Source organism: Pungitius pungitius, chromosome 7 (genome assembly GCF_949316345.1).
Source record: "Pungitius pungitius chromosome 7, fPunPun2.1, whole genome shotgun sequence".
Classification (NCBI taxonomy): Eukaryota; Metazoa; Chordata; class Actinopteri; order Perciformes; family Gasterosteidae; genus Pungitius; species Pungitius pungitius.
The window spans coordinates 1,499,759-1,524,477 of NC_084906.1; the positions used below are offsets into that span (position 1 = coordinate 1,499,759).

Here is a 24,719-nt window from a genome sequence, read left to right on the forward strand (position 1 = left end):
CAAATGCAAATGAGTGACTTCATTTTTTCACAATATACTATCATTATTTTCTACATGCTACGTAATTAGTTTTATCCTATCCTTTTATAAATATACACTTTACTATGACTTGTCTTTACTTTTTCAACATCGTTTACAAATATTAATGTCAAGAAGGCACAGCTGCAGTCCACTTTTTATTTAGGAATGTAAAAGACAATTCCATCTGCTCAAAACAAGAGAAAATAAATAGATGTTTTTCAAAAACATAACTATGAATTATGGAGAGTCAAAGTATCCATAAATACAAAGAAAATAAATCAATATTCATGATATATTGTCTGTCAGTACAAAATGCATTATATAATAACTAATGAAAGCAAGTCTATATATTACAGTTGTAAATACGCATGCTAAAATGTTCCTAGAAATACCTTATTCACAGTAAACAATAGCAATATCATTGTGTATAAAATGTTTGCAAAATCTACAGTATATTTCAGGTCAAAGAAAAGAAGAAGCACGACTAATCTAGAAATATCCAGAGCCATTAATATGTTAAAAAAAAAAAGACAGGTACTTCAGTGAGGTTGGATTAAACAGAAGCAAACACCCTGAACTGCAGCTGGCTGGTGATTATCAGCGAATCAACACATTTAACAACCGGGAGACGTTCCCGTGTGTGTGTGTGCGCGCTCTACACTTACTTGTAACATGCAGCAGCCTGGCAGACCGAACCAGTGCTCTTCACTGAGATAGCAGACGAAAGAGGGGAATGACAAAAAGACAAGAATAAAAAAAAGAAGTGCCTACAGGAAGAGAGCCGTTTCTCTTTACACCCAGTTCCTGCCAAGAGCGGATTCTTAAAGTGCTGCACCGACTGAAACACACAAACAGATCACCAGCCGAAATAAACTCCTTTATGTGAAATACGATGGCAACAAATGAGCAGTAATGGAGAAGCGACAAAAAACCACACGTCCACTATATGAGAGCAAATAACCACCAACAACAAGTTCAACCCAACGAGGAGGCAAATAAAAACCACATCTTTGACTGACATCAGTTCTGGCTGAAATTTCATTAAAAAATAGTTTTTAGTCATTTTAGTAACTAAACTTGTCCATCACACGTCCCGAGGTCAAATCCAGGAATGTGTCTGATGAAATGTGACCGTGGTTAACTTGGATACGGGGGAGGGGGGTATTTCAATAAAAAAAGAACTGCTGAGGTTAAGTTCATATGTGATTGACTATTTGCATCTGGTGCTTAGATTATACATTTTGTCTTTTGATTGATTAGCATGCAACGTGATCAGGATACATTGGTGACATTATCCAATATATGAATTCAAATAATCTATTTTACTCAACCTGGTTGCCGGAATTTGATGTCCATTTTTAAAGGAATTCAGTTAACAATTAATAAGAAATGTAAAAAAAAAAAAATTTAAAATGGAATAGATAGGGACTTTGGAGTAAAATATATATATATATATATATATGTCAGGGAAACAGATTGTTTAAATATAGGTTGCTCTGATTTTAATACATTGAGGGTCTAAAGAAAAATAACTCCAAAATAGCAGCATTTTGAACACAACCACTATAAGTCCCAGTCAAAATCAATACAGGAAACATTCAGACCAGTTAGTGAAGTAAGAACAAATGAAAATTAAAAACTAAAAGAACATGTATTAGGTTCATGATATTTGCAAGAAAAGCAGTAAAGATAAAAGTAAAAAGCTAAATATAAGATTAATATATTTTGTGATTTGTATAAAATAAACTTAGGTTCTAGGATAATTAGAATGAAAGGACATCAACTGTCTGAATTCAGAGAGTTTAAAAATGATTGTAGAAGACAAACTGGTCTGGATACAAAAGAAAATTGTCCGTATCGCCCATTAAAAGACTTCAGAAACAGAAAGAAGGCAATGAAAATGAAAAAAAGGGGGAAAACGCCAAAGGAATCAAAGAGGAACAATGAGTAGGGGGATGTTTTGGGATGTATTGCCCTCAAGTTTTACATTTAGCCATTATATTAGTGCTGCACACTAGCACTGACTGTTCCATCCTTACTGCACACGTCAACATCACGCACTTCCTGTTCCCACCGACAAACTCACGCCACACATTTGGACTAAATCAGTTCATGGCATTATCTGATCGCACCTGCGATTGGGTTTCACAGTGTGTGAGGGTGGTTGCCATGGTGATGCAAGAAATATACTGCTCTGTGATATATAATCGGACCGATATGAGCAGAATACAAAGACACAAACAGGAAAAAAGGTTTCACCAAGCATGAGTTGTTACATAAGATTATATATATATATATTTCAAATGTGTAAATAAATCCACATTTTACATTCTATGTACTACAGTATTAGGAACCTTAGTTATTGCCGGTTTGTGCACATAGAAAAACCACGCTGCTATACTGTATGAAAATACAAACTCCTCTCCTTCCTTTCTTAAATAAAGTGTAATTAAGTCCAGAGTCTTGGCTCTGATAAAATAAACAAAACATCATAAAGATGCCCCGTTTTCACAAGAAACACAAATCAAGGTGCAGTAACTCAGTAACGGGAGCATTACACAGTGGCTTTTTATAGTAGCAAGAGATGAGCAAAAAAACAATGCAAAGTTTGATGATCCTATTAATAAATAAAAGATTGTGTCCAAATCTGATCCTACAAACCAACTGCATACAGTAAATGAGTGCAAACTCAAAATCTACTTTGAGTCAGTTTGTTGTATGGATTTGGGACAAACTTAGTCATAAAGTGTTATAATTGTACATAGAAATGGAAGTAAATCTGTCCTAAACACATCTTTTTGAGGGTACTTTAAATACCCTCATGTGTTGCCAGGGTAGAAGAGAGGAGAGGACAGAATATGGATATAGCCCTAATATTTGGCATAAAAGTTAAAAACTAAACCACCCAAATACATTTAAGTCAACACAATTTGTTTCAACATTCATGAATTGCCTTAGATTATTATTATATTACAAATATATAACGGTACAGAATAACGGACAATAAAAGGTTTTTGTGTCATCCACGTAGTACAATACACTCATATTAGAGCAAGAGAAGGTCCGTTCAATGTGATATTGTCTGTTACGCATGGCTTAATATATTCTGTATTACACACTGTATTTACACCAGCCTTTTAGTTACTGCCTTGCGTTCATAAAGAGGAGTCCATTCACAGAGGGAAGCTATTGTAAAGTCACCACGTTTAAGAGCTTTGATTGGTTCAGGCCCTTTTCGTACCTGATGTGCTCCCAAACCTTGGGATTGAAATGGCTGACACTTCCTACAGAAACAAAACATCATAAAGACGCATAAACACACACACACACACACACACACACACACACACACACACACACACACACACACACACACACACACACACACACACACACACACACACACACCTCACCAAAGAAGAAACCCGGAGGATGCCAGGAAGGAGAAAATGACACTGAAGCGGGACACGAACCGATGTCAGTTTGACTGACCAATCAAAGCGTTGGAAAGGAGAGAGTAAGACACCTGACAATAAGACCAGGTCCCCTGGCTGCAGATACAAAAGCAGCTTATACATACACATACAGTATAATTTAGTTTATATTAGAAAACATTTATAAAGATAATATTAGTTGATTACGGTTGACAAATTGACTGAGAAACAACAGTTTAAGTTAAAGAGTTAAGGCTTGAACGGGACAAAAGCAACACTGTGTGTGTGTGTGTGTGTGTGTGCGTGTGTGTGTGTGTGTGTGTGTGTAAATAAGTGCCGGGATCATAGAGCACTATGGCTTGCTTTCATTTGAGCCATATGCAACCCCAAATTATACTAAACTCAATACTAAACTTTAGGGAAGCAAAATGGCAGCCATAGAAAGGCCACTAGAGGGAGCTGTGACACCCAGTGCCTCCATAAACTTTAGGCTTTCAGGTGTTTTGGTTCATACTAGAGCCTCTTCCTCTTAAAGTAGTCAGCGTACTGCCCTCCAAGGCCCTGGGAGTGCTGCCCAATGTAGGCGCCATCCGATGATGTCACTTCCTGCACTGCAAGCTGGGGGTACTCCCTCTTATGGCCCCTCGTCTGGTTCTGACGGGACAGAAGAGAGGGATGAGTTCAAGGAGAAGAAACTCGTTATGACACTTTCACTCTCAACACAACATTTAGGATCAAATTATATTCACTACTCAATGTTTATGTTGCTATTGTTTTGCGTTGTTCAATATACAGAGCGAAAAAACACATTTTTTAAGTAGAGGGGTTTATCACAAATTTAAAAGAACCTCTCATATTAAAACACTTAATAGGAAAAACATGACTAGTTGTGTTATTTGACAACAATTCAGAAATCCTTTTTCTAAAATGAGGGAGAGAGGCTTAAACTCTGGATGTCTGTGATCATTTTTTCCTCTTTTCTCACAATAGTTTTCCCAGCCTTAAACCGCGAGGACAGAGTTGCGGCTGTACTTCAGCTCTCCTGCCGACCACATCTCAGCAGAAGAAAGAAAACGTTACACATGTACTAAACAACTGCATCGTCTGCAGCAGCGGGCCCCTCACTTTGTGGCTTGGTGCCTGGTTGTGAGGTCATGAGCAGTTCAACCTAAGGATGTCACTTTGTGTATATTTTGCTAACTAGACGCATGTGTAACACAACAGGAGCTCTTTACAAGAGCATGCTTCAGTGGAAATAAGTTGTGGGTATCAACCATGGGTTAAACCAACAAGTAATTATGTACGCCTCATTTTATTAGACACCTAAATGGATCACACTAGCCAGTAAATCAATACCAGCAAATATTGTGAGTCTGAAATCTTCAGAAATCTATTTTGTTTCTTGTACGGTTAAAGTAAGACGTTGCATGAATATACGCTCAATTACACCCGACCTCAAGGCCTGTCTTTAATATATTCTTTCGTTAATGGAGGACTTGTAAATACCTGCAGTCAAGGCGAATCCAGACCATGGTCACAATTTCATCAACAGCCTGTGTCCACACTGATCATGTGGTCTTTGTTTACAACAGACATCTAATGCAGTAGTGGTTACTCTGAATCCTTCAACATGCTGAACAGTGATCCTTCACACCATCAACAACCAATACAGCCCCCAATCATCAGAGGAGACAAGTAACCTTTCAAATAGATGCAGGGAAGTAAAAAGTATTACGCAAGGTAAAATGTGTTTTCATTTAGTACCCGAGTAACTGAACTTAGTTACTTTCCGCTGATGTAACTCAAGTTCTACAACTTGCATTCGAGTGTGTATCCACCCGACTTACGTAGTAGTAGGCGTTCCAGTCCGTGGCGGCAGTGTGTGCGTGCGTGACGGGGCTCGCCGTGGGCGGCGCCCCGAGGAAGCCGGGCATCAGAGGCAGGGCGCCGTAGGCCGGGAGCACGGCTGCAGCCGGCAGGACGGCCGGCGGGGGGGCGGAGCCGTTACCCACCGCGTGCAGAGAGACGCCCAGGGGCTTACACACCTCCGCCTCCTAAAAGACACACATACCACCGAGTACACAACGAGGAAAAAACATCCCCCAATAAAAACACACACATACAGCCAACACTAAAGCCTGCAGTCAGAAAGCCATTGTATCCTTTTCGCCACCATTACTGAGCGGAGTCGACCGGCATGCAACCAAGGCTGCATCTTGAAGGAAACACACACACAAACACACACACACACAATAAAGCCTGGCTCTGGGTGCTCAGGCTGTGTGGATACGTCTGGTGCAGTGATTCATTTCCTCTGAACATCATGAGTGTCTTCAGAGAGACAGATCACAGGACACAATGTGTTACTTGTTTTAGGGAGCTTTGTGCTTTCGTCTGATGGGTGAAACGCTCTGATTATTTGTTCAAAGTAATAACTGAGTAGTTAATTTAACGTTACCCCTAAAATGCATACTGCTCTTCATTAGTTTGAGTGACAAATAATCCATTTCGATCAGCTTTCCATCCCTCGTGGCACACGCTGTGCTCTTCAATGACATAATCGTACACAAATGCAGATGCTCATCACTTGACATTTTGGCATGTGTCATTTTTCTGTTTGAAGGTTAAGACTTGTGCCTGAGGGTTTAGGTTATAATTATGTCCTGGTTGTGATTTGGCTTCTGTGTGTGTGTGTGTGTGTGTGTGTGTACCTTGCTGGCGTAGGCTTGGCTTGCTGTTGCAGGCTGGGAGTAGTACTGAGCGACCGCCTGCATGTAGGAACTGTAATCCGCGTAGGTTGACACGGGAGGAGCCTAAAACAACAACAAGGTGAATTATCCAAGTATTGCGTAGTAGAACGAATAACTAGTTTAAACGATAATTCATGTGCACATTAACTTCCAGATGTGTGCGAGGTACCTGCGTGTGCTCCTTGGCGTAGTCTGTGGCGGCGGCTTCTTGTGGAGCAGCGGGGGCGTAGGTGTGAGCCTGTGCTTGGTAGTGCTGGTACCACTGCTGCATGGCCTCCTGCGATTCACAAATCAGATGCAGAGAAACGCACGTTTGCTTCATGATTTTCTGGTCTTTGCAGATTTTTATTTGTCTTTCTTTGGAATTAAACAACGTTTCTTCTTCTCCTCCGTCTCGTCCTCCCAGACAGAATTGAACAGACCTTTTTCTGTTGGTTATCTAATCGTGATTCATTTGTTTGCTTGAGTAGATTGTAATTAACATTTCAAATTGAGTTTGCATCCCCGCTGCAAATATCAGATGTGTCACTTAGTGCTGGAGGAGGCTGCAACGAGAGCAGAGGAGAAAAGAAGAGCCAGTCGGGAGGCTTTAGGACTTGTTCAGAGTGGAGTGTTTAGAGAGACGAGGGAACGGGGGACAGACGGAAAGACACTGTGCTGTGTGCCAAATTCTCTCTCGTACCGTCTGTCCAAATATACGCACGCATCTCTTCCACCAGCCTGCCGCCCATAGCTGCAGCTCACTCTGTCACTGCATACCTCCTCGTGCATCTATCCACTCATCATCTACTCCGCCATCACTGGATTCTTTCATTGGTCTGTTGCGTCTGTTTGAGCTGTGGTACCTGCGAGTAGGCCTGGTTGTAGTGGCTGTAGTCAGCGGAGGTATCGGTGCTGTATTGAGCTGTGGTTGTAGCTGCCGTGCTGTGGGAAAAGGAGGCGGCGCCCTGGGAGACGGCGGGAGCCACCGAGCCGCCGTACATCCCGGAGCCAGGATGCCCTCCCTGGACTTTACCCCCTGCTGACCCTGAGCAATGGTGGTGGAGGCACAGCGGGTCAGAAAACGTTATAGTCACACTAACACAGGCCTTAACATGGTAAAATATCTCACAGAACTACTCCATCTGTTTATGAAGCAGTTGTTGCACCTTTAGATTATCAACAATTCTTCTTGCATAAGTACGGAAGCTAACAAACTGAAGAGACATCTTTAAATCCTGCAGACCACTAGTCTAGTAGTATTCATAGATCTTCCTTTTGGAGGGTCCTTGGTCTGTGTGCTCACCTTGCAGCACCATCCCCGGCATCACACTGGCCAGGTTCAGATAAGGATTGGAGGGCAGTCGGACTTCTTTAGGAGGCTCGCCCAACAGGGAGCCCTGACCACCGCTCACCTAACGGGAGACAAACAGCTTCAGGTGTTATTATTCACAGAGTTTTAAAGGTCAAAGACAAACAGTTGAATTAACTACAGCTGGGTTTGCAAAAATTACAAAAACTTTAAGCTATGTAACTGGAAAAAAAAGTAAACCAACATAGACGTAAGGCTTTTAATGTTAATATTCTGATGAACTGCAGAAGAGGCTGTGGAACCCCGGGAGCATTGCACTGTGTTTAATTACACTTTCCCTCCATTAAAGACACTTTAAAGAAGACAGCGCCGGGACTGATATCAGTTCCCCCTAGAACTTTAGCCCCATGATTATCTTTGTACAATTACTTATAAGGGATTATGATGTTAGCATAGCAACGTTCTATTTAAAACAGGCAAAGCTACAGACATGAAGGAGCAGAAAGGCAGGCAGTCGTGCAGCGTGTGGGGAAAGGTACACACGAGGAGGAGGGTAGAGAGACGACTCGGTTCAACTCATGTGGGACAGAGGTGCATTATGGGAATTGCCCAAAGCCAGAGCACTTGGGGGACTGAGGATGTTGTGAAGCTAAATCGGGAATTAATAATTGTTCACAAGAGCCCGACGGGTAGAAAGTGGGAGAAGCTCAGGAATGCAAAAATCAATTCTTTATATTATTGACGGATCTGTTGACATTCTGTTTCCTAGAAAATTGCAAAACATGTCTAGGTTTGCACGACGTTTGTTGGTGCACACAATCAACCCATTAAGAGGAATAGAATAGAAATATATAATATAGTCTAGAAAAAAACTATGTAATATTAATAAAATCAACATCAATATATACAGTATAACGTGTATACTAATTATAGGACAAACTAAGTATACTAGCAATTAAATCAACAGCATAAAACAACAAATAAAACCAAGATAAATCACTAGCTGGTGAGGGTGCTAAACTCTTTGCATGTAGCTTTAGCTTCACTCTTCTAGGACAAATGTCTATTCAAGCCTTTTACAAATGGTAAATAGACTGTACTTGTATAGCGCTTTAACATTAACTCTTCATGTCATCATTCACCCATTCACCCACTGATGACAGCTACCACACACAGTGACACCTGCCCGTCAGTAACTAGCGTTCACACACTGTGGTGGCGAGCGTCGGCAGGAGACGCCATTTTCAACAGTCTCGTGAACTGTTAATAACTGGAAAAAAAAAAAAACCATTAAATTGACTAGCTTGTTGACAGATTGCGTGTGGATCTGCGCTCACCATGCTAGCCAGGGGGCATCCATCGCTGCTGTTGGGATGGCCCAGTGACGTATAAATCCCTCCAGGGGGTTTAGGTGGAGGCGGCCCGAGGCCCGAATGACTTATACCCAGGGAGTAGCTCTGTCCCTGCGGATGGGAGCTCATTATGGTCCCCGGGGGAGCTGGCTGCCGCTCACAGGAGGCGGAGGAGGAAGCGGGATGGTTTGTGGCGACGGGGTGGGCGCTGCTCTGTTCTCCGGCTCCACCCCGACCGTGGAGGTACGGCATCACACCTGCTGCAGATACCACTACTGTGGCATTGTGGGTAGAGGACGGCACCGCCTCATGTCCCAACTCTGCAAGAGGAGGGGAAAGGAAAGAAAAAAGACAGGATAAAAACAAGATACACTGATGCAAGGCAAACAAAATAGAGAAAATACTTTAAAAATATATAGAAAGGAAAGTATCAAAATAGTAAAAAATAAAAGCAAAATATGACAAAGACAAAAAAGCAGCAAAAAGGAACAATTTAAAGTAAATCAAAAGAAAGGAAACAAAAGCAAGAGAAGCGACGCAACAGAGAATCCTGCAAAATGTGTTTTACTGATGGCCATCGATGTCTCGACTAGAAAGACACGAACCACTCAGACTGGATGAAACCGAGCTCTGAGGAGGCGGTTACAATATTTGCTCGTACGGCGTCACTTATTATGTTTATTCATACTTTCCCCCAAACTTCCATTACTTCACTCACTCCAGGGTTTAATAAACACAAACCTACACTTGCATAAGCAAAAAATACAGATAAACACAATTTAAAGAGGCAGACACAGCTAAAGGTGTACACACAATCACACTTAATATAAATCCAATAATGCTGTGACAAATGGCCTCAACAGCACAATAAGATCAGCTCAACAAGCCTGAAGCCAACAATACCAGTAGACAGATCAAGCCCTGCGTTACAGACACACACACACGCACAATCAAAGAGGGAGACACACTTTAGCCCACTTACACACACTGCTAGAGTCTGTGATATATCATTTCCAATTTAAACAACACAGCTGCGTTCAGACAGAGATTTGAATTGTAAATATACTTCTTATTTCAGACAAACCCAGAGGTGCACGCCGAATCACACGTGCACGCACAGGGTCCGTACCAGTCTTTATTGAGATCACTGTATGTGCCACCTGTCACTCAAAGAGAGGAATGTGCTGCTATCTTACAGCATGAAATACAAACAAGGTGTGGTTATCAGAACCAATTGATCAAAAGGTTTTTAGGTTCACTTACAATGGCAAACAACTAAAGAACAGGAGGTAAAACACAATACAAATACCACACTGTGCTCCAATTAATTTGCATTGATGACACAAAACATTTGACGATGCTCAGCCCGGCTCACCTGGAGGCGAATCTCCCAGGAGGCCTTTGCCAAGCTGCATCAGGCCTTGATGCCGCAGAGACAAAGCTTTCTGCATCAGCAGCCTGGACGGGTCCCCGAGCAGACTGGAGACCTGTGGAGGAGAGAGAGACACGCAAAGAAAGGAGGAGGAAGAAGACCAAAAGTTTAAAAAAGGTTCAAATTACTTAACAACACTGTACGTTAAATGTTACACCTCTGCACTATTACAAACACATTTATTTAGAGAGACATTTAGAATGATCAGGAAAACAATTAAAGAGAAAGAGCTAGCAAATTAAAAGTGGGGGATAATGGAGGTCAAAAAAGAAAAGTACTAACAGGGTTTCAACAGAATTGTTTCTAAAACAACATCATCTGAACCAAACTCAACATTTTTAACTAAAAAGAAGCAGTTCGGTTGCAGGATTTTCAAGGTTGTTTGGTTTCCTAATGCAATAAGTTCTGAAGATACAAATGTACATGCACATCAGCACTTTCTCACAACTCTTTCTAACCCTCAGCTCTTTGCAAATGAGCAAACCCAAACCGGTGACTTACACTGCTGATGCGTTTGTCTTTGATGTGAAGAAGCTGTTGCTGTGCAAGCTGCATATGCAAGAGGTTCTGGAGGACTAGTCCGTTACCCAGCATAGCATTCTGCAAGGTAAAGACAAACAGACATTTGTGGTAACAAACGGATCAACACCCAAACACAAATGATCCCACCCAGGCGTTAGTGATACTGGGACCTGGTGCACTTTTCCCAGCGTGAGCAGCGCGGTGGTGAGAGAAGGTCTGAGGAACGGCAGGCTGGTGTGACGCCCGTACTTCCCTAAAACACACAAACAGCAAATCAGTGATTCTCGCTCTGATGTTCATCTGGTATTTCACATTTCAAATCGCCCTCTCAACAAGCTTAAATATTACGCCGACAACCCATCCACAGCGTATTTAAAAGCGCATTTCAAACAATTAATTCGGTCTCATAACAAAGGAAGGTGAAGCAATATCGGGGCATTATGTCAGTACGCAGCAAACTCCCTCACTCATAACTTCAAACTCCAAGTTTAAACCTAATTTTGAAGTTGAAGACACTCTTGAAAAGAGGCTCACGCAAACAAAAAGGCGGCAGAAAAATAAAACGTCAAACAGTCCGTCTTTATTAAAGTGTACTGACAGTTTCTTCAAACATAAAAAAACAGACTCAGGCCTCAGCATCTTGTACGAGCCGTCAGCAGATCACCGCGCATCCTCTCGTAGTGTCTCTGCACTACACAAACGTAAATGAAACGCATCTTAAACAGAAAACTCCCTCCATCTCAACAACGCGCACCTGGCTGCTCTCAGGGAGACGTCTAAATCAACGCCCTCTGACGTCATCATTGCGTCATCTTTAGCAGTTGAACTGTTACGTCAGCATTTAGTTTGACCTGTGAGAACATCTGTACTCCCGATGTTGGTTTGGTGCATGGATATCTTTGTGCACATTTAACCCCCCCCCCCCCCCCCCCACCACCCCCACCCCACCGCTTTTGTATCCGTGTGCATTTCCAACGGAACACCTTGTAATAGATGTAGAAGTCAATACTAATGGTAGCTTCCTCCAGACTAGGTAGAGAAAGTTTAACATTTAATCAAGGTCCTAATTTTAAACTTTAATTGTGTGGGCTCTTCATAAGAGAGCTTTGCTCCTCCTCCCCATCTTCTCCCCTTCCTGTTCTCATTTGTTCCACTAACGTCAAATGATTTCATTTTAATACCTGATTAGCCATTTATCAAATAATGAAGTCGTCGACGAGGTGATTGCAGTACATAGGAGAGACAGGCTTTCACACTGGATCTCTTATTATTATCCGAGACTACTTTAAGGAACAAGAGGAGGCTGCTGATTCGCTTTGAGATCTCTATATATGTTCAGTACAGGTAATTTTAATATAATATTAAAAAAACGTGAAAGTTCAAGTTGCACGTTACAAATGGACCTGCACCAGCTGCAAATACAATTTAAAAAATAAATTTTACATTTAAATGTACAATATAATGGTCTCTAATCAAATTTTCAACCAAAACAAACAATCATTTGTAGTGATAAAAAGTCCACAAGCGCTTATTGCTCTTTGATACCAGACCTTTATCTTCAAAGACTGACTTCTGCACACATTGAGCTGGAGGTGAATTTTGTCCGGGTGGGCTTGCATTTGAAAAGTGAGCAGAAAATGCTGCCTCGCTGCTTCCGCCTTTTTCAAGAACCTTCATACAAACTCCACACCAGTGAAGTGGCCACCTGCTATTATTGTTATTAAAGTGCAGTCAATGAGCCGCGATCTGCCCACTACGCACGACACACTGGACTCTTAAGACATGCTTTATACTCCGTAGCAGAGAAGATCTGCAGCATTATACCTCTGCACTAAGGACTGTATGTCATAGCTTATTGGCGGGCTATGGGTTGTAAGACAACGACCCACGCCCCATGCAGTGGCTCCCCAGTCATACCTCCTCTTTTCCCAGTGTGGTACGGCCTCATGAGGATCTGCAGGGCAGCAGGGTTGGTCATACTGGTCAGCAGCTGGGCCAAGTTGGGTTCTGGTAGCAGACCTTTCCTGTTACTCAGAATCTGGAGAACCAAAAATAGAAACACATTCAGAAGTTAGAGATGGAAAGAGGAGACTGTGTGTGTGTGTGTGTGTGTGTGTGTGCAGTTTTGATCTCGCCGTTACAAGTCTCTGATGGTCGTACTAATCCTTACACTAGTTTACATCAGCAGGATATGCCTGCAATGTCCACAGAGGGAAATCTATCTGGGAGACAGAAGCTAAAAAAGGTGGGACAGAGCTGTTTGAGAAACACAAAAGAAGCAGCCGAGGGGGAAGCAACAAGGAAAAGAGATGAGAAAAAAGAGGCTGCAGCAGAATCAGGAGGAAAATAACTGCATGTTCAATCATATGTGTCCATCAGGTTTAGAAAAAATATATTATAAAAAGAGGGAAAGAGCAGCTCTCAATTCAGTATTGGACCAGATCAACAACTACAGAAGTAATGTAGCTTATAGAGCTTAGAATAAATGTACAAGTCAAATAGGTCTTTCAAAATTGTAGTGTATCAATGAGGTAGGAAGGCTGTTGAATCAGTGTTAAAAACATCTAGCTAGATTTTAAGGTGGAAGAGGGTTTCTTTGCGTGTGTTTCAGGAAACGTTTATTGCCGTAATATGTTGGACATACATGGAAATTGTCTCATCTCTGATGAGTCCATTTTGCACCGCTCAAAAACTTGTTCCAGCCTAAAGTATTTAGTGGGGACCAAATTACTTGCATTACATGATGTTCTTACTAGACACATACGTACATTTCCCTTGTTAATAGCCAAGACTTTTTTTTTTTCTATACGAGTTTGAATTCCCTGAAACGTAATAGATTTCTGCCCATTGCATTTCGTGGGAAAGACACACTACAGGGCACATCCCCAAATAATTAAATCACTCATTAAGCTCCAAAATATAATTTGAGGGACTCAAATTAAACCCTATTAAATTAGACCGCGTCAAATCGAATCAAGCGCCTTGTAGATTCCCCTCAGCAGTGACGCCGTCCGGCCCGTGGACGCGGCTTTTTAAAAAAAGGACACGAGCGGGACGGGGATTTCTGCTCCTGGTCCGCCCCTGAGCTTCGGCATGACTTCGCCTCGAGCCTCATCCTGAAGGGAGAGCATTACTGACATCCATGGAGAGGGTTCGACTGCAGCCTGTCAGCTATCAGGACGAGGAGGGTTTGCTGCACAAATACAGTATGTGCATTTGTGTGTTGTAGCAGGGGAAATTGGGGTGTGTGTGTGTGTGTGTGTGCGTGCAAGCATGTGTGAATGTGCTGGTTTTAAGTAAGGCCAGTCGTAGCTGACAGCGCCTTTCAAGGGAAGAGTGGGGAGGAGGAGGAGGAGGAGGAGGAGGAGAGCCATGTTGTTTCTTTTCTTTCTGCTGGAGAAAACGTCAGCGTGCATCGGCGTGTTCTGCCACCGACACACAAATTTCCGCCACCCACCCACACACTTACGCACGCTAGGGAGGTGAGGGGAGCTGCGAAGAAGGGAAGGCATGAAGAGAAGGCGAGAAGTCTCGGGGATGGAGGAGGCCTATCTGGTCCTCAGCGTTCAGTTTCAGATGAAACGAAACGCTGCCTGAGAGAACAACAGTAGTCAGGAGATCCTGATCTCTAGCTGAAGGTGTCATGTTTCCTTTTCCCACGGCACACACTCACTGCAATAATCACAAAAAGAGCCTCGGGGTTGTATTGAAAATGTTTTCTGTCCCCTTCATCCCATTTTTGTCCCTTGCTGAACCAACTCCTCCTCAGGTCTGCCACATCGTCCTCAGCTCATTTATCGAGAGACACATTTTCTCTCAATGCCTTTTCATCCTCTTGGTAACCAGTTCAGACTCTGTGGCGGTGACGTCTCTGCTTTTTTCAAACTGTAATTTTCATCTCTGGGCCAAGACCTCTTTTAGTGCACCTAATATTTCTTCTTCGGTAACAGCCGGGAAGAAAATCTCAGATTCATCAACTGAAAATTGGTTGGAGGTAAGATTTAATCTTCTAAATGAGTAAATTATAGCGCCCTCACTGGGCTAAAGTACATCTGTCAAAATTGGCGTACCGCTGTTGCAGTTTGGTTCTTGGAAAGCTACAAACTCTGACTTCAAGTTGTCGCCTCCCAAAAACTGAATTAGCGTAATCTAAAAGGTTCATCATGTGATGAGAATAAAGCCGCTGGCTGTCATGGCTTCACGTGGCCTATAAGAAACCTGAAGCTGATGTGAAATAAAACATTGAAACTTTCAGTGTGACAACAGTAATGTTTTAAGTTGTGCCTATAGGTTGTTAAATGTCCTAAACATAACCTCATTAAAATTGACATTTTGACAATGTGTGTGATTATTAACTCAATACACTTGAGTGTACTCAATGTAAAGCCCTATTAAAGCAAACACAATAAGAGTGAAAAATGAGTTGATGTAAATACTATGATTTTGATTCGTCAAACAAAATATGACTAAAACACTTATAACAAGAGAGCATTTAACAGTCTATTTGTCTACTAACATCCATCAGTCTGATCAGCTGGTGAAAATACTGTACAGTTATTCCACCACTAGTTTCTCTCTCAACAGCCACGACTCGATGGAAAATATGAGTCAGAGAGACAGAAGTGTGCAAATGCATCGAGCCATTTAGCTTTGGTGCTCTAATGAAAGACGACCACGTGAAATTTCAAACAAAACCTGTTCCTCAGATTCCGGTCAGTCTCACTCCTACGCTCAAAAGGAACAGACAAACCTATCAGTACGCAATCCATTGAGTTTGCATGTGGGTTTATTTTAGGCAGTCGGAGCCTCATCAGTCTACAGAACTGTAATTATCGTGCAAGTGTCTCTCTTTGCTGCCACGGTGCCGTGTGGGAGGGGTGACACAGCTACAAGGACTATTTCACCCATAGGATACATGCATATGGATATTTGAACTCAAGATGTGCAATAACGGGTGTTCTTTACATGTTGCAATGTTGCTCCTGGTTGTGGACTTTAAGCTTCGAGGACAATTTGAGGATGTTTCTGCAGAGAAATGCAATGTTTTCTTGAGTCCAATCAAATGCTCATTGCTCTGTACTCACCATGCCCTGGGCGGCGATGAGTGCAGCCAGGGTGCTTCTCCCTGAGGTTCCGGGGGTGCAGAGCGACAGGCGGATCTCCTGTCCCCCCACCAGTGTTCGGTCCATCTCGATGAGCGAAGCCTCCGCCTGCTCCGCGCTCTCATACTCCACCACGCCGAATCCTCGGACCGGGCTGCCCTCATCCTGAGCCAGCTGCAACACAACGGCATTACAATAGTGAGAAATCCAAGCTCATAGTGAAGTATTTGGTATTGACCCTCACAGACACAAAAGCGTAAACAGATACAATTAATCACGTTTCTGCAGCAGCTTTGTTTCCTGAAAACCTCCAGTTTTAAATTTTCTTGACTTCTGCGAATTGCTTTCATTTTACTCCCATGTTTTTCCTCTCTGTCATTTTGTAGAATAACTGTGACGGTCCCCGTGACATGTCCTGACAGCATAACGGTGGTAGGGCTTGTGGGTTTAGTCCAGGGAACATGTGGGTTAAGTGATCTAAAGAAAAGGGACTGAGAATGCATCAGTGTGTCAGTCAAGTGATGAACTGTCCCCTGCAACCTGGAACACAACGAGTAGTTACAGATATGCAGATAATGAGAAGTGCCTCGCTGGAGATGTTCATATTAAGGAGCCAGTGGGGAAAATTAAAGCTGCAATCGCTGCAGATGAATCTGTTGGTGCCAGCCGTTCAAAAACATGAACTGTGCCAAATGCAAAACATTACATGGACCACTGAAGCCCATGTTTGGAAGGAAATGGATCTCTGTCATCAAAGATGTTGACACTTCCAGACCTTCCCTTTTATCTGCAGGAACAAAACTAAAAAGCCAAGAGCTTTTTGAATGTAGTGATTCTGTTCAAGAGATATGAGACAAAACACTGATAATTCTTATCATTTCATATAAGCCGCATGTTGCTTATGCTCGTTTTTCCTCCCTCGACAGTGAATCGAATGCCTGGAAATATTACTTTCATTTATTTTATCCAAAAAAAAAAATGATCAGAAGAAACAAATCAGATTCAATTGCAAAAACACAAACTGCGCCAGAGCAAACTATCGATCCAGCCAAAGTCACCAAAGGGATTTTATGTGAGAATGACGAATCAGCTACAAGCCCAAAGTTGTGAGACAGTAAGTGTGTAAGCGAGTGAGAGTAGAGGTGCATTGAGTTTCACTAAGTGAATGAGTGAAGTGTGTGTTTCAGACAGTAACTGTCCTCTGGTGGAGCTCGTCTCAGCTCATTGTTTAAAACTGGATGGGTTTAAAACGATATGATGCAAGACAGGCATCCTCTTCTTGCTCCAGTGCGTAATTTTAGTGTAAAAGCAATTTAAATATGGAGTGGTGTAATATAAATAATTTTCAGATAAACTGCTGACCAGTAACAATACTTCAGAAACTGAAGACACTTTTCTGTCAAGGAGGTTCAGTCATTCAAGTGTGTGAGGAGCAGCTAAATAATGCAGGCAGGCTAATAGCTGAAAGCTAATGGATGATATTGGATAATCACAGGGGCTAAAAGCTAATGGCTTGTGCACCACTTGACCTCGTGCTGCTAGAAATACTGCAAAAATACACAAGGAGTGCCTATCTTTTGCCTACTTTTATAGAATACATGCACTTTTTGGAACTGTCTAATAATCTAGTGCTCAGATGAAGGCAACCTGAGCTATTCAAATGTATTTAATTCAAGTTTCATGACTTCTCTATGGTAAAATGCAAAGGATTCAGTTGTAGACAATGTACACTGATACTTGGCCGGACTAATTTCTCAGCTAATGATGAATTATTGCAGATACACCAGCCATTTTGATCATAGACAACATACAAAAAAACCTCAGAACAGAAATAAAGATATGTTGATGGGATTTAGAACCAGTTTTATCCAAGAAGCATTACGTTTTTTTTTTTTTCAACTGATAAATGGCGCATTTAGTAAGATCACAAGTGTAATAATATCTGCAATCTAATGTACATGTTTTGTTCAATCAGCCTACAATCCCAATATATTCTACCTATCACAGTAAGTACCACTGGACTTTTTATATTTTTCCATAATGACGATTGAATAGTTTTATTTACAGAAGTTTCAGAGGATTTTTTGATTGCAATTAAACATAAAACAATCACACAGCACGTAAAAATTGTAAAAAATGGACGGATTACGAATCAGTGGGGGACAAATGTATTTGTACTTTCTCCGCCCGAGAGCGGAAGCGTGCTTCCATCAGTGCTCAATCAAGTGGCCCTCCACTTCCTGCCTCCACCTCCTCCCCCCACCTCCTCCCTCCACCCTCCACCTCCTCCCTCCATTCGTCTGCTGTTCCCTCCGGTCTGAACGAATGGAGGGAACGAGGAATAAACACTGATCAATGCGCTGAGCAGTAGGTCGATTTTAATCAGCATACATTAAGCAAACTGTATGGGAATGACCTGAACCACCTTCGACGGATGGAAGGAGGAGAGAGTGTGAGGTTGAGGAGCGAGCTAAGGAGAGAAAGGAGGAGGATAGGAGAAAAACATCGGTGATTGATGACGGGACCGATAAGTGAAGAGAGTGAGAGGATACGAGCAGGAAAAGACAGGCGGGAAAACAAAGAAAAACATGCTAATCATTTTTTGTGCACCCAAGTCTGGACACAAAATGATATATAAAATTGGATTTAAATTGGATTACGTGCAGATAGCATTTAGGGTACCATAAACTATGAGTGTTGCGTTAATGCGCGAGCAATAATGTGAAGACGGAGTCAGTGTATCACCACTGAAATCTTTATAAGACAACCTATATCAAATCATTATTTTGATCTGCAGAAACAAGTATGCATGTGTGCAGTGTATAGGAGCTTTGCATATGACTGCTTTTATTTGGGTTCATGAGTGTAGTGCAAAAAAAGAGGTCAATGAGTGTTTTTCATCTTCCACCAGCACTGTGTGAAATTTTAAAAGCTGTATGTATGGAAAGTTGACATTATTTACTTCGCCTTGTCCTCAAGGTATGATCTAGAAAACCTTAAGACTAATTCAATTAAATTGACCGTTTAAGTATGAGAAATAGGTGTGTCATGACTAGGATTTTGACATTTTCTAAAGAGCTGTTATTAGCCTTCCACTGTGTGGAATGTCAGTATATGTACAGTATGGTACATGCAAGCTAACTCTTGTAGCTTGTAGCATAGGTTCATTTCCAGCACAACAAAAAAATACTACGGCATTAACTCTTGTTAAGACTTGTACTCTTGAGACTACTCTCCATCCCTGATTTTGACAACACGATGAAACACTTCTGCCAAAGTAGCCTAACTTGAGTTATAGCACAATTAAGCAGTTCAGTTGATACGCTCATTAGAACAGCCGGCCATAGAAAATCATTTCATAGAGATATAAAAACCCAGGGGTTACACGTTAAAAATAAAATCTGTGACTGATGACACGAGACAATTTTTCAATCATGAACTCTGCAAAAGACCGAAAACTAAAATGCAATCACCCTCAATGCATTTTGTACAGCAAACTCTGCATCTATGCGTATGTGGGCGAGCCAAAAAGAAACCAAAGATGCTAAGCTAGTTATCAGGGTGCTTGACAGCTCTTGACCTCGAGTCGCGGTCCCCGGCTAAGAGATGCTGACCGATGGCCCGGCAGGGTTGGTGTGAGTGTCTTAAAGGGTCTGAACGGCCCCATCAACTGTCTGAACTGAGTGATGAGGTCACGAGAGCACCGTCACAGCCTGCTGTGCAGAAAGTGCCTTTACGTGGACACAAATAACCTGCTAGTGAATGTTTATTGTGGCTGTACATGCAAACAACCATCTCAAAAACCAATACCGAGACCCTTGTGTTGTTTATGAGAAATCCAGAAATGCAGCTGTGAAATGGGATACTGATACATGACGTATTACTTTACGGTCTCTCAGAACTTCAAGTGATGTAACAGAGACACACTCCATGGAGCCCTTGTCCTACGTAAAGGCCGCTGTGAGCGTGGCGTATCTGTGCTCCGTAGTGAGAGAGACCGAGAGAGAAAATGTGCTCACAGCTGTGACAGGGATAAATAATGATGTGGTGGAGTGGTAATGCATTTGCAGTGCAGTGTTTTGTTCCTCTCGCTCTCGTCTCTGGTTTGTTTCTTTGTAAAGATCGCGGCGCATCAGTAACCAGGTAACCTCATATTCCCAATCGGATGCTAATCCTCATGAATGGCTAGTTGTCCATGTGAACACAGCCATAGACCCGTTAAACTGCACAGATCTTCTTTCTGTGTGTAAGAATGAAAGTGAGTTTGTGAAAGTGTGACTACTGTATAGAAAGATAACTGTGGGGGGATAAAACAATCAAGAAACCATTAGTCTTGAGATCATTAACATTTTCTTTTGTTTCTGAATTAAAACAATTCAACTGCACCGTCAGTGTGGTAGTTAATCAATGTTGCATAATCCTCCAGTATTTTTTAATAGCATCTAGAAATATCTATGATTCCTCCGTCATTTTGTTTCACTGCATCGTTTCATTAACCCAAAATCCATTTAGCTCCGGCTTCTGTGATGCCTTTTGAATGGGCTTGTCATTTAAAACCTGTTGCCATCAGACTGCCATGCTGAACTGAAGCTCTTTGGCTGAACCTCAGTCTGTGGATGCTGTGGTTTATCATGAATCTCCATCCCTTTAACAGCCAGCACACTCTCTTCCTTTCACAGATATTGGTATATTACTGACCACATGTGTTCTTGACGTGGTCGTTTTTAAATCATCCAATATGCAAACAATCTTTTAATGGGACGGATGGTGGGACTTCCTCCCACCGCTGTTTCCCTTCAGCTCTCCACCTTCCTTCGTCTCCATCAGTCACCCTATTAGCCGTGACACCGTCAGCCCTCTCCCCCCTCGCTCCATCTCCTCTCAAATAGGTCTGACATTCTCAGCGCTGTCCTCTCCTTCCCATCGCTGCGTACCGTCTCCTTCCGGTTGTCCCTCTATTATGGTTGACATTCTATCCCCTTTCCTCCCTCCATCAGGATTTAAACTAAAGTGCTGCCTGGAGGGTCCTTGCGTGGGCGGCAGAATTATAGCGCCCAGGGCCAAGGACACAGGTTAAATGCACCGCGCACAGAACAGAAAGTAACAAGATGGCTGAGGTCTGTGTGCACAGAGGAGGAATATGTTTTCTGCATGACAGACGCCATTTGACGCCAGCAAGTATAAGGCAATAATAGAAAGAAAAAAAAAAAGATGTATTTGCAGCAAACAAAGGAGCAAGAGTCCTACCATACAAAAGGTTTGCAGGGTTTTCATCAAACCGGGGATGTTACGTTTATACCTTCAGCACCACTAACACCTTGTTACCCAATAGGAGTGTCCCATGGAGCATCAGACCAGGCCAGCTGGCAAAGGTGTGTCCAATGAATACAAAACAGCAGTTATGATTAAAATGGCTGTGCAGCACTCTCCCACACAGGCCTGGTAAAACAATACCCCGGTGACTCATTTGAATGCTACCTTGTAATTTTATTATATGCCTGAATGTGTTGTTTTATAGAACATCCTGTTCTACACAAGCGGTGTTCTTTAAAGTATTTCTGGTGTATATCTGCTGAAGTGCAGTAACACACCAACACAAACATATATTTGCAGCACATACCGTACACAGAACAACGCTGAACCATAGGTCAAAGCCTGCTGGCTCTGCAACGGTGAAGCAACATGAGCTAAACACCCACAAAGCATCATGGGACCAGGATGATGTGGGTGTATTGATTTCTATGTGGGAGGGGGGGGGGCAAAGAGGTGGAGCTAAACCTGGAAATGCAGCAGATGACAAATACCCATTGAGTGATGTCTAAATAGGAACGTGGGGGTGCTGGGGGACGTAATGGGGCAGGGTGGTCTATAACTCAGCTGAACTGGAACCCAGCAGAGTGCACCGGCGGGGGGGGGGGGGAGTTGGAAGGGTGGAGCTGGTGTCATGACTCGCCATGGAAACCGTTGCTTGGCGATCGGCCAATGGAGACCCTGAACCCTGATTTTTACACCAGCGCATCTCACCTGGTGGTTTGATTGATTCATGTGTGTGTGGAAGAAGGGGGAGGCTCGACTGTTTCAACAGACCAATGATCAAATCAATGATCACCATTTCCTTTATGAGCGTCTGCCTCAACATGAGCAACAATGAGCGCTAACGTCTGTTATGATTCTTATGAGGAGCTGAAAACTAAAAGCCCCCGTGGAATTTTGTCAAGACCGTTATTATGATCACACACACACACACACACACACCTGGCAGAAGACAGGTTTGTAGGTGTCCGAGAAGAGCTGGGTGAGTTCTTCAGAGTCGCAGAGATCCAGCGGCAGCCGGTTGATGCACAGACACTTGGAGTGCAGGTTCTCCTCTTGGCTCAGCTGATTGACGTCCATCCACTGCACCATCAACGAGCGATCGTCCTGCACAGCCACAGCAGCAGATCAGACTTTAAACACCCAGAACGCGCCTTTCACTCCTACACTGCATAAGCACCCATTACATTACCTATTTGGAGAAGGGTTAGGGGGAATATATCTTTACTTGTGATGATACATTCATCCTCTTGGCTGGAAAGTGTTGATTTTTAAAGCTCATCAGCCGCTTTGCTTTACTGATTGAGCCGATCAGAAAGGCGAGGTCAGACAATCTTTGGTCAAATGTATACGTTAACTGCAGTAAGTGAAATGAGATGATGAGATGTTTTTTTGTTCAGCGTTTCCACCCTCAGATCATTCTGTGTTTATATTTTGTACCAAACCAAACTCATCCGGCAGAACCAGAATTTATTTTGATCAACTGATCTCTTTATGGTTTTGTTTACAAGTTTAAGCCTTTTAGTTTTGTGTAAATAAGCAACTACAGTGAGGATGTGACCAATGACTAAAAAAAGGATGGAAGAAGGTTAGCTGATTGCAGTCATACTGTAGCCAAAAGTTTAGTCCTGATGCTGATTTTCACAGGAGCTCTTAGACAGACCCTCTTCTCCAAAGGTCTTTCCGTCTTACAGATAAAAATTAAGCAATCACATGAAATAATCAAAGAGGACGAGATCATTCTAACAGCTGCCCCGACATACCAGCGGTCGGCCCAGCAGCTCAGAACGGGCCCGTGAAGCAGAATCCTTCTTCATGTATTCAACAAACCCGTATCCTTTGGAGTGGCCCGTCAGCTCGCTGTACACCAGGAAGGAGCGCTCGATGTTCCCGTAGGCGCGCACCAGCTCCTCAAACTGCTGCGCGGTGAAGGTGTGGGGCAGGTTGGTGAGGCAGAGCAGGGAGTCGGTGGGCTGCAGCGTGACGTTGATCAGGCGTCCCCGGACAGAGCTATGGTGGAGGGAGCGGATGGCATCCTGAGCCTGGTCCCCGTTCAGCAATGTCACAAAAGCTGGAGGAGGGGGACATTATGGAGACGGCCACGGGAAGGAAAAAAAGACACACACACACACACACACACACACACACACACACACAGAGAGACGAGGACAAACCCAAAGAGAGAGACGCAGACGGACATAAACATACATTAAAAAAAAAACAGTATGTGGAGATGCAGGGTGGAGACCAAACGCATGCAACAAAACAAAAAAAAAACGACTCACATGAAAAGCAAAGGAAATAAATGACAGGCCGAATGAGAGTGACAAAAAAAAAAAAATAGGGGGGGGGGGATCAAAGTTTGGGGACAAAGAACCAAATTGACAGACGGACAGTAATAAAGACAGACAGACACACAGAGAGAAAGACAACACATTAGCTAGAAAGCCAATAGGAGCCACTACGTGGGGGGGGGGGGGGGGGGGGGGGGGGAATCCACTGACACACATACATAAACACCTGGACTAATGACATACGTGTCAGGGAAACAATAATACTTATGAAATCTAAATCTATGGGCAATTATAACAAAAGACCATTTTTATGTCAGTTATAATATTCATTAATATGACAGGCATAAGACAGCGTCGCTCTTCCAATCACTTTGAGTCTCGTCTGTTTTTCCAGAACTTCATCTCTGTCCACTGTGTTTTAAAGAATGTTCATTTTAGTCCCACTAATCAAAAAATGTGGTTTCTGATGACAAAATTAGAAAAGTCTACGAAATGCTGTAAGAGTATTGACAAGGCTTTGATTTTCATTATTATGTTTCCACTGAATAACACTGAATCTTAAACAGCCTTGAATAAAAACGGATTCATGGACTGTGAAATGAGGTGTTAATAATGTTTGTGCAGCGTGTAAATACAACCTAATGTGTGCGACTGTGAATAGCATAAAGGACTAAAGAGAATTGTGTTGCAAATATTGCATACTGAAAAAGTAAGAATACTAAATGTTTAAATTATATTAAAAAAATCATGGATTTCAATAAGAGCTGGGAGTAGTAAAAAGGAAAGATGAAGCACAATGTTTCTGCTGCCCCACTGGAACTGATCAAGAGGCTTTATAACAGAATTAATATGAAACATGGGCATGAGTTCAGTTAAAACAGACGCGCATATGAATACAAAATATTTTTTAGGCTGAGAAACATGGTAACCATGGCGATGAAGTTAAAATGCATCGTGATGAGCAACTTCTCCCAAAACCAATGTTTAACTGAATTACATCACATCTCGGAAGAAATATCAGAAGAATAATTATTCATAGTACAGTGGAAATATACAAGGCAACTTTCCACGCTGACCAAACAACTCCTGGGCCGTTGTACTTAAATACGTTTGATCAGATCAGAGCGAACCTGCTGCTATTCTCAACCCTATTTCCTGCAGGTGGTGAATTGGGATGTAACCATTGTTCACACCAGCTCCCATCAGGT

The 24,719-nt window shown here is 42.5% G+C and overlaps 1 protein-coding gene across 1 annotated transcript in view; it reads right to left on the reverse strand.

Annotated features, from left to right (window-relative positions):
• Positions 1-163: 163 nt before the first annotated feature.
• Positions 164-24,719, reverse strand: part of raver2 (ribonucleoprotein, PTB-binding 2) — a 43,237-nt gene continuing 18,681 nt past the window's right edge. Inside the window, exons 3-16 of the mRNA XM_037470193.2 lie at positions 22,981-23,288; positions 22,160-22,324; positions 15,887-16,078; positions 12,720-12,840; positions 10,973-11,055; positions 10,782-10,880; positions 10,224-10,335; positions 8,834-9,168; positions 7,491-7,599; positions 7,051-7,232; positions 6,375-6,482; positions 6,167-6,268; positions 5,303-5,509; positions 164-4,109 (exon numbers count right to left, since the gene is read on the reverse strand). Of these exons, the coding sequence (XP_037326090.2) occupies positions 3,969-4,109; positions 5,303-5,509; positions 6,167-6,268; positions 6,375-6,482; positions 7,051-7,232; positions 7,491-7,599; positions 8,834-9,168; positions 10,224-10,335; positions 10,782-10,880; positions 10,973-11,055; positions 12,720-12,840; positions 15,887-16,078; positions 22,160-22,324; positions 22,981-23,288 (2,264 nt within the window). The 3' untranslated portion in view covers positions 164-3,968. The remainder of the gene's footprint in view (positions 4,110-5,302; positions 5,510-6,166; positions 6,269-6,374; positions 6,483-7,050; positions 7,233-7,490; positions 7,600-8,833; positions 9,169-10,223; positions 10,336-10,781; positions 10,881-10,972; positions 11,056-12,719; positions 12,841-15,886; positions 16,079-22,159; positions 22,325-22,980; positions 23,289-24,719) is intronic.